This window comes from Callorhinus ursinus, unplaced genomic scaffold, assembly GCF_003265705.2.
Source record: "Callorhinus ursinus isolate GAN/ISIS: 27379988/994484 unplaced genomic scaffold, GSC_fseal_2.0 scaffold2, whole genome shotgun sequence".
In the NCBI taxonomy this organism is placed as follows: domain Eukaryota; kingdom Metazoa; phylum Chordata; class Mammalia; order Carnivora; family Otariidae; genus Callorhinus; species Callorhinus ursinus.
In genome coordinates this window covers 65014685-65028599 of record NW_027397064.1, presented here as the reverse complement: position 1 = coordinate 65028599, position 13915 = coordinate 65014685, and the positions used below count along the sequence as shown (strand labels likewise).

Sequence of the window (13915 nt, the reverse complement as noted above, 5' to 3'; positions counted from 1 at the left end):
CAGCCATCTGTGGGTCTCCATTACCCTCCCCTCCTCAGGAAATCTACTCTCTCCCCACTTGCTATACCTTCTACTATCCCCATACAAGTATCAGAATACATTTGTCCAAAAAGCATAAACATATTGTATATCTGGAAACACAATAATAAAAATCCAAGGGACAGGTATTTACTGAACGCCTAATATGTTGGAGGCACTTGGGGGATAGTGAGCTGCCCACCAGGAACCCCTGTTCCCCTCTCCCTTCCTGATGAGTGCTGACTCTGATGAGTAGGGCAGAATGTGGAGCTCAAGGCCTACATTTCCTGGCTTCCCCTGTCACCAGGTTTGGCCACGTGACAGAATCCCAGCCAGTAAAATGTAAGCAAAAGCTCCTGGTTACCTCAGGGTGCCATGTTAACATCTGATAGAGCGAGCCAGCATGCCCTTGGTGCTTCCCATTTTGTATGCCAGGAATGTGAACAGGATGACTGGAGATTTGCATTTATCTTTCCATAAAAGGAAAAGAGACCCACACTAAGGAAGATACAACAGAAAGCAAGAAGGAGCTTGGCTGCCTCAGGACATTGTCGGGCTGCTACATTAGCTTTGGACGGAGTCTTCTTGTAAAGTGAAAGAAAAATAAATCTCCCTGTTTAATGTGCTGTCATTTCAGTTTCCTGGGTACATGAAATAAAAATTCAGCTTGTAACTGACAAAGCACTTTATTTAAAGAATCTCTTAAATTTTTAAAATCTGGATGTAAGACAAAAAAAGACACATTTTGAAAACCAAATAGTACAAGATTTATAAAAAACAAAAACAAAAACAAAACAAAACCAGACACACAGAAAAGCCAAAAGTCAAATCTGAGTCACCAGAAAGTATAATTATTATCCACAACTATGGAAGGCTAGTAAGACTTCAGTAACAGAAAAGGTAACCATAAATCTGCTGTGAGGGGTGCCTGGGTGGCTCAGTCATTAAGCCTCTGCCTTGGGTTCAGATCAGGATCCCAGGGTCCTGGGATCGAGCCCCACATCGGGCTCCCTGCTCGGCGGGAAGCCTGCTTCTCCCTCTCCCACTCCCCCTGCTTGTGTTCCCTCTCTCGCTGTGTCTCTCTCTGTCAAATAAATAAATAATAAAACTGCTGTCACATGGCAGTACCTACTGAATTAGGAAATTGGGAATTAAGGCATGTCCACGGATACTGAATCAAGACACCACTAAGAAAGATGTGCTGAGAAAGTCTTGAAAAGCAGATCGAATCCTGGAGTTGTCTACAGGCCATGGAGCATAAAACTAAGGGCAGAAGTACAGAGGGACAAATATCAAACAGTGTTTCGAGCACAAGGAAGAAAGCCACATACTGAGCGGAGGCTTCACACGAGGCTGGGGAAGCCACTGGGCACACAGGCCCTAAAGCACATGCAATACAGTCATTTGGACCGATTTTATATAAATTTAAAAGTTTCTGGGCAAAATAGTGATATGATAATCTGTATTCTTTCATTCTTTACAAAATTATTTTTAGAAAGTCACAGCAATGATTCTAACTGTATGAGGAAGGAAATGAATATAACATAAACTATTCTCTCATATAGACAGAGAATTGAATCTCCTGATAAATGGCATTGCTCCATATACAACTCATGAATTTCAGATTTTCAAAAGGATTTTAATCTTAAGGAAAATGTATTCAAGAAATTATCCCTTTTTCTCCCTGAGATTTCAGAAGATGCTTCAGGATCATGTGCGCTTATGAATATCTCTCTTAATTGTAGTATGGATAAAAAATGCAGAAATGCTTATAAACATAATTTGCAAAACAATGTAAATCTGATAGAGGCATGAAACATGCCTACTCACAGAATCAGAATATGGACATCTGGCCTTCTGATCTTGAAGGCTTTCTATAAAAAGTATGAATTTTGTATTACACTTAATGTATACTTTACAATCCTTGAATCTTTTGTTAATTCTCTGGGACCTTAAAATAGTTTTTTGATATAATGTACCAATCTAGACTGCTGGGTACAAATTCTCTTTCTGTCTCTCTCTCTCTCTCTCCACACACACACACACACACACACACACACACACACACACTTTACTGCTTACAATTGCTTTCTGAATAAAATGTTTTCTACACTAGAACATATGGGAGTTGGTGGAGGTGCAGAGGGAGATGAAAGGATTTGCCTAAGCTAATTCCAGACTAGAAGTTGAATGGCAATTAAACATCCCATAAGGCAATGTCATTAACATATTAATTTCAGGAGGTAACACATATCTAGGAGAAACACACTGGAAGTCACAAGACCTAGATTCTATTTCTAGCTTTGCCAATGACCTTCTGGGTGACCTTGCATAAGTCACTCAACACCCAAGAGACTCAGACTTCTCTCATTAAAAAAAAAAAAAAGATGTAACCGAGTAGTTATCTGAGAAAAATGCTATGAGGTAAAAGATTCATTCAGAGCATCTGGTGAGGATGTAACCGTGTCTGATATGATGAAATCTTCACTAGAACCATGATTAACCAGAATCAAGGAAATTGAACTCTAACAGAATTGGAGGAGACCAAAGATTTTTTTCTAAAACTTTACTTGATAGAGAATCTACCAAAAGTCTCTGTTCCTCAAAGATCAAAGTGTATTTGATCTTCTACAAAAAAGACCCATACTGTGTTAAGGAGCCATGTTCAAGGTTCAAGTTCCTAGCCACTCTCAGGAGAATCTCATGGCCGTTCAGATCAGATACATAGGGTGATAAGAAAATTACTCCCTAGTGCTATTAAGCATTTTCAGAAATGCCCTCAGCCTTTCAAATGATTAGGATTCCAGCTGGCAAATTATTTTTCAAGAGCCACTCATTCAGGATGAGCAAAGTTTATGCCAAACTTACAGAAAAAGCACCTGCTGCCTTCTTGGGAAAATGAGAAGCTGCCCCCGAAATACTCCAAGAGATGCTTGTACTAATTTGTCAGATCTTAAATTATGGTGCATATAGAAAATGACAAGATAATTACAAGTATGGAATAATTTTCTATCTTAGAAAAAGAAAAAAAAAAACAGTCATGGTGTGACCAGAGCAGATGGACGTGTTTTAGTCGGAAACATGCCCAATTCCTAAAATGAGAGATATTAAGATTTTCAGAATAGTCTTCTAGATAAGGGGTCCTTTGGGGGTTAAAATGCCAGGAGAAAGAAACAGCGTAAGTACTTTCAGTAAATGGTGATGTCCTAAATTATATGGAAATTTAATATGTGTTCTCAGTGGAAAGCAATAGCATGGACCTGGGCACAGGGAATTTTGACCTATGTAATTATTATAATAAAAACCTGACAAGCAGCTTATTATAAAAGACCAAGAGAAATCACAATGACGTGACCATCAGCAGCTCAGACTTAACATCAATTATAATCACAGCTTTCCAGAGTATTCTTATTCTGCTACTTACCAGTCAGTGCTGGATTTTCTAGCTGAGTTTCACTCACACCAACTGCCCCTGGACTAAGTGCTCAAAGTCCTTGAAAACGATAGCATCTCTTCCTAATGTTTTACACTCTAATAAGAAATGGTCTAAATATTTTAACTATGAAAATACAAAATATATTATTTGAGTCACAGGATTATAGGCACCAATAAGACTGCAGAAAGCATTTAATGAAAATCCCTCAGCTCTCATGTTACAGGTGAGGAAGTAATGACTGCAAGTTTAAGTGACTTGCCCAAGGTCATACAGCTAGGAAACAGAGAGTCCAGATGCTATGCTTCCTACCACACTGACATGTCATCTGAAAGGACATGATGAAAGCTTCTTGGTTATTCTAAAGTGCAATATTAATTGCATAAAGAAGAACTCAGACCTAAGAACACACATTTGATATATATTAGTATACCTTTTCACATTCCAGTGAGGCAGGGAATCTCTACAGTCATTATTAATGCTTAGTCTAAATCAAAATAAAGATTCAAGTTCAAAGGAAAATATTTTTAATTAAATTTGCTTAAGATGAGAGAAAGGCATCAAGAAAGATAAAGAACAAATGTTGGCAAAATTACCATATACAATTCCAATGCCAAGTAAAAATGTCCCTAGTGAATAAATGGTCGACTGGATAAGAAAATAAACTGAAAACCTAAAAATTAAAAACAATAAAAAAGAGATACTTCTTTTTTTAAAAAACACCCTAATTGTTACATTTGTCATTTTCAAACAAATTAAACCATGACCTTTGACTTAGGGAATACACTAATAGTTAACTAACAGTTAACTATTAAAAGTCAGGTACAGAATAAACACTCCAATTTCTAGTGTCACCAAAACCAATCAGAAAGCATATTGCCAAAGATGTGTTTTGGTGCCTTCTTTTTCTATACTAGAGATCTGATTCTTTAAGGATTTCAAGACATTGTTCTTATTTGGTGTATGTACAAGAAAAGTTTAGTTTCTTCAGTTTTACTTAAATGCTACACTGCATGGTGTATTTATTATTACCTTATAAAATATGATGCTGCAGTAAGACATGGAAATAAGCTTTACAAAAAAACTAATAGATACAATATTTTCATACACAGGATTGATTGCATTAATAATTAACAGAAAGCTCTTTCACAAGGGAATATAATGGAAAGTTTTTCTTAAGCAAAAAGGCAGCAATTCAATAGAAATTGGTAGAAACCAGAGGATAATAAACTGGTGCCATATGTTTAAACAGAAAAACAATTATATAGTCCATTGAACAATGAAGATGGATGTATTATGAATTATAGTGAAACAAAGAAACTTCTTCTCAGTAAACAAACATAAAACATAATAGCTAGCAGATTTTGTATTGAACTAAAGGCAAAGAGGCCTGAAGTTATAGAAGGGGAAAAAAAAAAAAAAAAGCAAAAGCTTCAATATACTCTCTAAATCACAATGCCCTGAAATCGAGACCAAACTGCTTTTACGTGGAGCTTTTTTAAGACAGAGTTATTCTAGCACAGCATTTTCCCCCTTTGTCTAATTTCACTAATATACCCTTTAATTATCTCTAGCCTCAATGAATGACAGTCTCTCTCAGAATATGTAACTAAAGTTTCCAACATATTAATAAACACACAGCAACAGGAAGAAAGAAAAACAGCAAGAAAAAGGAAAGAAAAAGGCAAAAGAAGTCACATACCCTTTTCTGTAGGACTATTGGCGTTATTGTCGGCAGAGTGACTCTTCTCGCACTCAGACTCATGCCTGCTCTTCGTAGAAGGATCCCCTCTCACAGATCATGGACGAAATGAAAGAAATCTTTTACAGTTACTCCTTGGGAATCTCAGGGCTCAGTGCAAAGAAACTAAGAAAGTAATAAATGTCACTCTGCTTATGTGATTCCAATCTACCCAAAGCCAATTAAGGATGGCTGTGGGACAGGACAAGGCAGCGACCAATCAAAGCCGGGAAAACTCCGCCTTTGTCCTTGGAAACACATTCTGATACTTTTGTTTATGATATTTAAAGAACCAGATTAACAGGCATCTAGTTCACTTAACTTTTTTTTTCCAAAACAGTGCAATTTAATGCCATCTTTGTTGACTAAGCAGCTACGTCTTCAGTTTACTAAAACATTTCAACATATGGCAGATAAGAAACTGTTTACATGGATCTATTTAAAGTACATAAATATGCAGATGAGCTAAATTTACTTATGCAACTCATAAATTTGATAAATGGGTTGATTAGAACATATTATATAAGGTGCAAAAAATAATCCTGAGGTTAGAATTGTTCTCAAAGTATTAATTTATGCATTATAATAAAAGATTTTTAATATTCATTGATACATTTCATTTCTTAAACAGCTAAAATTTTTGTATTATGGACCTTTAAGCTATCCTTAAGGTTACATGCTTAAGTATTTCTGTTAAATATTACCTTAACAATCAACCTCAAAATAATAATGTTAAATATAAAGGGGGCATTAAACCACAATATATGAATTTCAAATGCTTATCAGTTTTTAAAAAGCACAGATCTCTGTAACTCAGCATCTTTCACTCAATTAAAAGCACTTAGACAATAATCATTGCTCATTGAAAACAAAATTTTAACAACCATTTTGTCTTTATTCTTCTAATAACTGAAAACTATATTCTAATATTTTTGGGGATTGGAGGAGGGTCACAACTAAAACCATTGGTGGCTAATAAGAAAGTTTTCAAAATTTCAATGTGTCTAAATAAAGAGTAAAAGAAACACTCAACATGACAAAAAGTATTGTAGCAGTACAACTAATCTGAGTTATTATGATGGTAAGATCCCTGCTGAACTGATGACATCACAAGAATCTACTCTGTGCTCTTCAACCACAGCACATGTAATGACCCACTGCAATCAGTATGAGGGAAACTCTTTGTAATTTCTAGATTACAAGGTAGTTGTTGTAGTAACAAGGCAAAATGGAAGATTCTAGGCAACTCAGACACAAACTTTCCATTTCATTATCTAGACTGCTACTAAGCAGGGTTTGCTTAACTGCTGTACACTTTATGCTTTTGGGTGTGTTTTATATGCATGATGATCTCATATTCTTCATAAGGAAAAGAGACACTACAAACTCTATAGAGTTCCCTACTTGGAATTTCAAAACCTGCATAGATCCCTCACAATGGTACCTAGGGGGGGAAATTCACTTAATATAAAAAGTCACAGATGGATCTAGTTTGGGGGTGTTCATTTGATCCTTATCCAATTAGGTTTATCGTGGCCTTTTAAAATAAAATTATCAATAAAAACCTACTAGCACTGGGAAGGGAGTTACCATTTGTAAAGTGGAAGATTCTGGTTAACCTTAAGTCACTCTTTTGGCAGACCGACAATAACAAAGCCCACAGTAACTACATCATTTCGAGATTATCTGCAATATTTGGCTTTTTCTTCCTTCTTTTCTCAATTTAGTCTTTGGACATTACAAAGAAGTGTTATCTCTGGTCTCAAGAAAGGGGTTCCACCATAATCAAAGCAATTCATTTCACTAAATAATGAGGCAAAGTCCCCACTATGTGTGAGGCGGTATGTTCGGTGGTAGGAAAATACTGTCGAATAAGATATGGTCACTGTCTCAAAGTGGAATAGAGAGAATTCATTTTTAAATTTTAAAAAATCACACTCAACAGTGGGCTAGGTGAGTCTAGTAGTGATTAAACTTCAAGTACCAGGGATGAGCAAAAGTAGAAGAAATTACACATCATAGGTGAGATCAGCACTTCAAGCAGGAAATGAGATTTTCTTTGACAAGTGATTAGAAGAAAAGACTATGCAGAACTTGATGCCCGATGGGGAGATAAGTGAGGTTCCCAAAGCTGATTCCACATTTTGAGGTCTAGGCAAGTGGGAAGTCAAAGATACTGTTTTACTTCACACTATAGAGCTTTTTACACACTAAAATGAATCCTTCAAGTCAAAATGATGTCCAGGGTCTATATTTATTACAGTGCAATATACCTGCCCCATAAGGGCTTTAAAAAACACTTGACAGACAACAGTGTGATAGGTCATCTCTTTGGAACACTTGAAAATTGAAGTTTATAAATTTTCAGTGAAAACCATGAAGAGCAAAATGTGGCATTTTGTGACTCTATGTTGCCAAAAAGGTCATCATCTTTGAAAAATGAGACTTGCATACACTTTTCCTAGTCAATAGGCTGAAAGACCAATGAGATGACAATCACGCTTATGACAGGCAGAGTCTCATTTTTCAGTGATCTTTCCAAGTGTTCATATTGACTGCTTTATCTTACCTCCCACTTATTGTAGACACTGATGCAAAATTTAACTTTAGCCTATGCTTTTTTTTAACCATTATTATAAATGACTTTCACACTCACTAACCTTGTCACCTGATCCTTAATTTCTTCAGCTTCTGCAAAATGAGGATAAGGAGGCACAGCCAACAATTTTTGAACTGCTATGAGGGTCAAGAAAATCAAATTTTATAGGGCCTGGAAGGGATCGAGCAGGGTCTGAAAAACCCTGCTGCTGCAAAGGATGGGGCCTACAATACGTTCTCCTTAGACGGTGTCACAGGTCGTTATTTCCAAAACTGAAATTTGATAAAACAAGGCTTTGAGCTTAATTCAGCAGGTTCAACAATGAAATATGTAGGATAACATTGTACATTATTTTGGTTCTTGCTCAATACTTTGATCTAAAGAGTGCATTTTGCCACTCAAAACACGCATATCAAGGTTTCAATGTGAATTAAGAATAACAAAAAATAAACCATTATTATGATTATTAATAATAGTTATATAAGCACCCACTATGAACCAGGCACTGAGCTAGTTTTCATTGAATCCTTATAACACTATGAGGGAGGCACTAGCTCTTCATTAGATGAGGGAACAAAGGCCAGAAGAACAGGCAGCTGAGAAATGGTCTCAGATATAAGTACATATTGCAAAAGAACCTGCCCGGGTTCACAAAGTACATAAGTCAATGAGCCATGGTGAAAACCAGATTTGGCCCCCTCCCCAACACCCCACTATTCTACTCTACAATATTCTCTCCCACATTGTACTATATAATTTGATATAATATTAGCATAAAATGTCATCATACGGTGCTATTTCTGATGTAACTAGGCATTTGTTAGTTCTCCTAATTCAATAAATATGTATTGAGGGCCCTACTATGTATAAAGTCCTATGCTATTTGCTGAAGGGAATTCAAAGTTGATAGGTCCTGATTCCTATTTGCTAAAGGAGCTGACCCATGAAGACATGTAAACAATTAGTCGAAGTAGTGTACAAGGTAGGATCCAAGCAGAAGACAATGTTACATAGACACCCACCAACCTCTAGGTTCCAAGCTTGCCTTTCAAACCTCTTCCCCCACTCAACATCAACAAAAGCTTCTCATAGTTCTCAAAGGCACATTCCATACGTCCACCTCTTTGTTTCTAATGTTCACTCACTAAACCCCACCAATCTTTCAAGACCCAAAACAAGGCATACCTTTTCTGAAAGTGTCATTGATCATGCTTCCTTCAAACATCTCTCTTTTTTGGTTGGGGGCGGGGCACAAGTCTACCTTAGAATTGACAGGTGGAGAAGGAAGTCATTCCTCCATCTAGATTATACCATTCTTTATTTTGCACATTTTTCAAATTTAAATTTTTCCCATGCTCATGTCTTGCTCTCTACATATTAATACATTGTTTTGATAACAAATAAATCCTTCCATAGGCCCTAGTTTTCTGCCTAATGAAAATACAGTCCTTAAGGGTGGGACCAAGTCTCTTATTTCCTCTCCTGCTCCCAGAATACCTAGCAGAGTGCTTTCTGTACACAGTACTCATTATGTTCACTCACAGTCATTGTGGAAAGACTAGTCGCTCCGGTTACATAGCGGACAAGCCTCCTTTCTCATCTTTAACAATTGCTCGCCTTATGATTTATCCTGAACAAAAGCACAAATCTTCTTCACAAGAGCATTTGGATATTCTTTTGCTATCTGGCATAGTTCTACTAGTGGTCAGTAATGTAAACACAAATTTAACGTTGTCCTAAGAACACTGATTCCAGAAAAATCTTAAAATATTTTATTATAGCAATTAAAGGTCTAGATCTTTAGACATAAACTCAGTACATCTAGTTCTACCAGCTCACACTAAGGTGCTTTGCTTCCCTATGTATGTGACATGGCATCAGGCTTCTCACTTGATGAGCCTGAACTGATCTACCTCTATTCTATTTCCCCCATCCACTCTGACAGCTATTTCCTTCTGTCAGGAATGGCTATGTTTTATTTTTTTTTTCCAGCGATTCAAAGTCCAGTAGAAAATTTCTTCTTTCAAAGAAATTACTGAATGACTTATAAGCCCTAGTGATGACAAATATTACCAATCCACAGTTCATTCAACTATTTGAAAGCGTTTATGTATTCTACACCTGACATAGTTTTCTAGGCGCATTATGCCTGCCTACAAAGGAACTACTATCTACAGAAGGGCAGATGGACCCTTAAAAATAATTATGACAAAGTGTTAAGTTCTGTAAATCAGCATAAATAAAGTGCTGGAAGGATAAAAGTAAGAGCTAACTTCACCATGAGAGAGCATACAAGTTCCCTAAGTGAAAAAAAGATTCAAGAATGAAGATAATTCCAGGCGCCTGGCGTGGCTCAGTTGGTTATGCGTCCGACTCTTAATTTCAGCTTAGAGGGTCATGAGATCGAGCCCCACATCGGGCTCAGCACTCAGCAGGGAGTCTGCTTGAGAGTCTCTCCCCCTGCCCCTTCCCCCCTACTGTGCAAATACTCTTGCTCTCTCTCTCTCTTGCTCTCTCTAAAATAAATAAATGAATCTTAAAAAAAAATGAGGGCGCCTGGGTGGCTCAGTTGGTTAAGCGACTGCCTTCGGCTCAGGTCATCATCCTGGAGTCCCAGGATCGAGTCCCGCATCGGACTCCCTGCTCAGCGGGGAGTCTGCTTCTCCCTCTGACCTTCCCCCCTCTCATGTACTCTCTCTCATTCTCTCTCTCAAATAAATAAATAAAAAATCTTTAAAAAAAAATGAAGGTATTTCCAGATAAAGAAAACATATACAAAGATGAATCTGGGAAAACATGGAGGGAAGAGTTAGGCAAGAGTGGTCATTCTGTCACACTGAGCAGTTTGACTCTCATCCTTGAAGGGAGCAATATTTGATAATGTGAATTCTAGCTCAGTGTGGAAGATGAAATGTGTTGTTTCTGAGAATGGTAACTAGAAGGAAGGAAAACAGAAAGACCTAAATGAGTCCAAGAGAGAAATGGAAATTATCCGATTAGAAAGAAGTCAAGATTTCAAAGATAACCAGGAGACAGAAACAGCAGGATCAAGTGGCCAAATACGTACAAAAGTCATTGTTTCCTATACATGAGCTTACAAAATAAGTTATACAAGTATTGGCTATAAAAAGATAAACACCTTGCTTAAACTCTTCATATTTCATATACTTTAAGAAAAATAGTCTCTGAAATTTTGGAGACATAAGATCAACAGAACAGACAGAAAACAAGCACCTACCTTTCTTCATGCTCCCAAAACCTTAAATTGACAACAACAAGGAGAAAGAGGAGCCAGAAAAAAAGAAATAATTTCCTTGGTAAGAAAGAAGAAATCCTTTCTTTTTTTTTAACTGTGCTGGGATATAAGAAAGGTACTTCAGTTGACCGTGCACTAAAATAATTTCTAGAAGCTAGAAAGTCATTGGGATTAGACTGATAAGAATATATGCGATTATAGCAGGAATTTATGTATAAGAGGAATGATGGTGTCAGTAGATTAAAAGAAAGTAAGTTTAGAGTATGTTTAAAAAAAATAGAAGCTCATTATAAATACCATTCCTTAAGAGTAAAGGAATGCAGAAGCTGAGGCAACCCAAAATTTCCCCAAAAAGACCAAAAATGGGGGAAACAAATCTAAATAACTACTTCCACATAAATAAATAGACAACCAAGGATTACTAAACATTTGAAGAAAACAAACAATAGGGAAAAGGATATAAATATGAACAAAAAATAAGTCCCCTCTCAAAATATCGGAGATAATTCAGAAGAAAATTAGAATATTAAAATGTCTAATTGGGGGCACCTGGATGGCTCAGGCGTTAGGCGTCTGCCTTCGGCTCAGGTCATGATCCCAGGGTCCTGGGATCAAGCCCCACATCTGGCTCCCTGCTAGGCGGGGAAGCCTGCTTCTCCCTCTGCCTCTGCCCCTGCTTGTGTTCCCTCTCTCGCTGTTTCTCTCTCTGTCAAATAAATAAAATCTTAAAAAAAAAAAAAATGTCTAATTGGACTTCTCAGATCAGGTGAAGATTCAAGGTGCTACAGCATTGCTAAAATAGAATGCCGTGTAACAGGAGCGATCAAAGAACCACAAACCATTCTTGGATATTATAAATGTATAGAAATATAATAATATATTATTATTATAAAACTAAAAGCTAATAAGTGGTATGGAAGATAAAGATGAGAGAATGTCTCCCATAATATAAAGGTCAAAGAAATGAAAAAAAAAAGGAAGAAAAAAACCCATGGAGGAACAATCCAGAAAGATCAACACATAAAATATGAGTCACGGAAAGAGTGAAAAAATAAAGTAAAAGAAATAAGAAAGAAAAGGCAGAAGAGAAGATCCCTGAGCTAATGAAAGTTACAAACCATAGACTAAAAAGGCCCACAGATGGCTACGTAATTCTAATGAGAAAGGAGTCATGCTAGACAAATAGTGGCAAGTGGGATAACTTCAAAGAGAAAATATAAAATTCCTAAAACTTCAGAATCAGACTGGTATCAAAATATAATCCTATTTCACATTAATATCCTCCAAGAACATAAGCACAAAAATCCTCAAAAAAATAATAAAAACCAGGGACACTTGACAGGCTCAGTCAGTAGAGTGTGCAACTCTTGATCTTGGGGGTCATGAATTTGAGCCCCACATTGGGCGTAGAAATCACTTAAAAAATAAATAAATAAAGATTTTTTTTAAAAAGGCAGAGAAGGGGCACCTGGGTGGCTCAGTCAGTTAAGCGTCTGTCTTCGGGCTCAGGTCAAGATCACAGGGTCCTGGGATGGAGCCCCACATCAGGGAGTCTGCTTCTCCCTCAGATCCTTCCCCCTTTCGTGCTCTCTCTCACTCTCTCTCACTCTCTCTCTCAAATAAACAAAATCTTTAAAAAATAAAATAAAATAAAAAGGCAGAGAAAAAATAATAAAAAGCCAAGGAAGTCAGAAATCCATCTTTGCAGGGACATCATACCCCTGTAGCAGTAGGAAGTCATTATATTAAGAAAACGTCACAATTTCCCATTTCCATTTACACAGAAGAAACAGAGACTGAAAAACCAAATTCAAACACAAAAATGAAAAGGCTTCTTAATTTAGTACTTGTACCTTGACTCTCTTGCTCGTGAAACTCTCATAAATACATTCCAAGAACCTTCCCTGCCCCTTGAAGATGAATAATAAAATGGAACCATCACTGAAACCATACAAACATACTAACAATGGTGAGAAAGGAGTAAAAGTACAGGAGAAACAAATGGTGAGAGAGGACTACTTGGAGGAAAAGTTCTGCTAAGACTAGATGTAAGACCGTACATTAAACCAAGAATAAAAAAGAATTAATGAAGCGAAATCATGTATATTCACCCAGAAAATTAAAAGCAATATGGAAAAACAATAAGACAGTAAGAGATGAAACATCAGCTGGCAGAGGTCAAGACATTTAATTGCTGTATTGGAATCGCTTGAAATCAGAGTTAAGGTAAACAAATGACGGGCTACAAGAAAGCAGCCAAAGAGAAAAGAAAAACTGTTTTACATTTAAGAAGCATTAGAAACAAAGACAAAGTTAAGGAGATCTCTACACCTGTAACTGGAATCTCCACAGAAGAAAATCAAAATAATGGAAAAGAATACATATATTAAGATAAAATATAAGAAAATTTTGGGGGGGTGCCTGTGTGGCTCAGCTGGTTAAACGTCTGCCTTTGGCTCGGCAGGGAGTCTGCTTCTTCCCCTGCCTCTCCCCTCACCCCAGCTTGTGCGCATTCTCTCTCTCTCTCTCTCTCTCTCTCTCTCTCTCTCGCAAAAATAAATAAAATCTTAAAAAAATTTTTTTTGCAATAAAATATCTATTGAAAGGGCACGCTTCCCCAGAGAAATTCATTTTAAGAGTCAACAGTAAGTTTTCCCAGTAAAGTTACTAGACTCAAATTTAAAGAATTCTTGGGCATCAAGACAGAAAATCTCTAGTAGCTTTAAGGGGTAAATCCATCAGTTGCAGTATTTCTCCACAACACCTCCCAACCACAGGCTTAGGTGGACCTCACTGCTTCTGGTTACACCACTGGATGGAGTGATGCCCGTGAAATTCTTTCTTTTTTTTTTTAAGATTTTATTTATT

General features: G+C 36.9%; 1 protein-coding gene across 3 annotated transcripts in view; it reads right to left on the bottom strand.

Annotated features, from left to right (window-relative positions):
* Positions 1-13915, bottom strand: part of GRB14 (growth factor receptor bound protein 14) — a 113104-nt gene that overhangs the window by 56302 nt on the left and 42887 nt on the right. The window contains exon 1 of one of the 3 annotated variants that reach the window (XM_025852996.2): positions 5154-5328. The exons of the other annotated variants lie outside the window; for them this stretch is intronic. Coding sequence (XP_025708781.1) covers positions 5154-5216 — 63 coding nt within the window. The 5' untranslated portion in view covers positions 5217-5328. Of the gene's footprint in view, positions 1-5153; positions 5329-13915 lie in introns of those variants that run through there. 3 annotated transcript variants of the gene reach the window in all.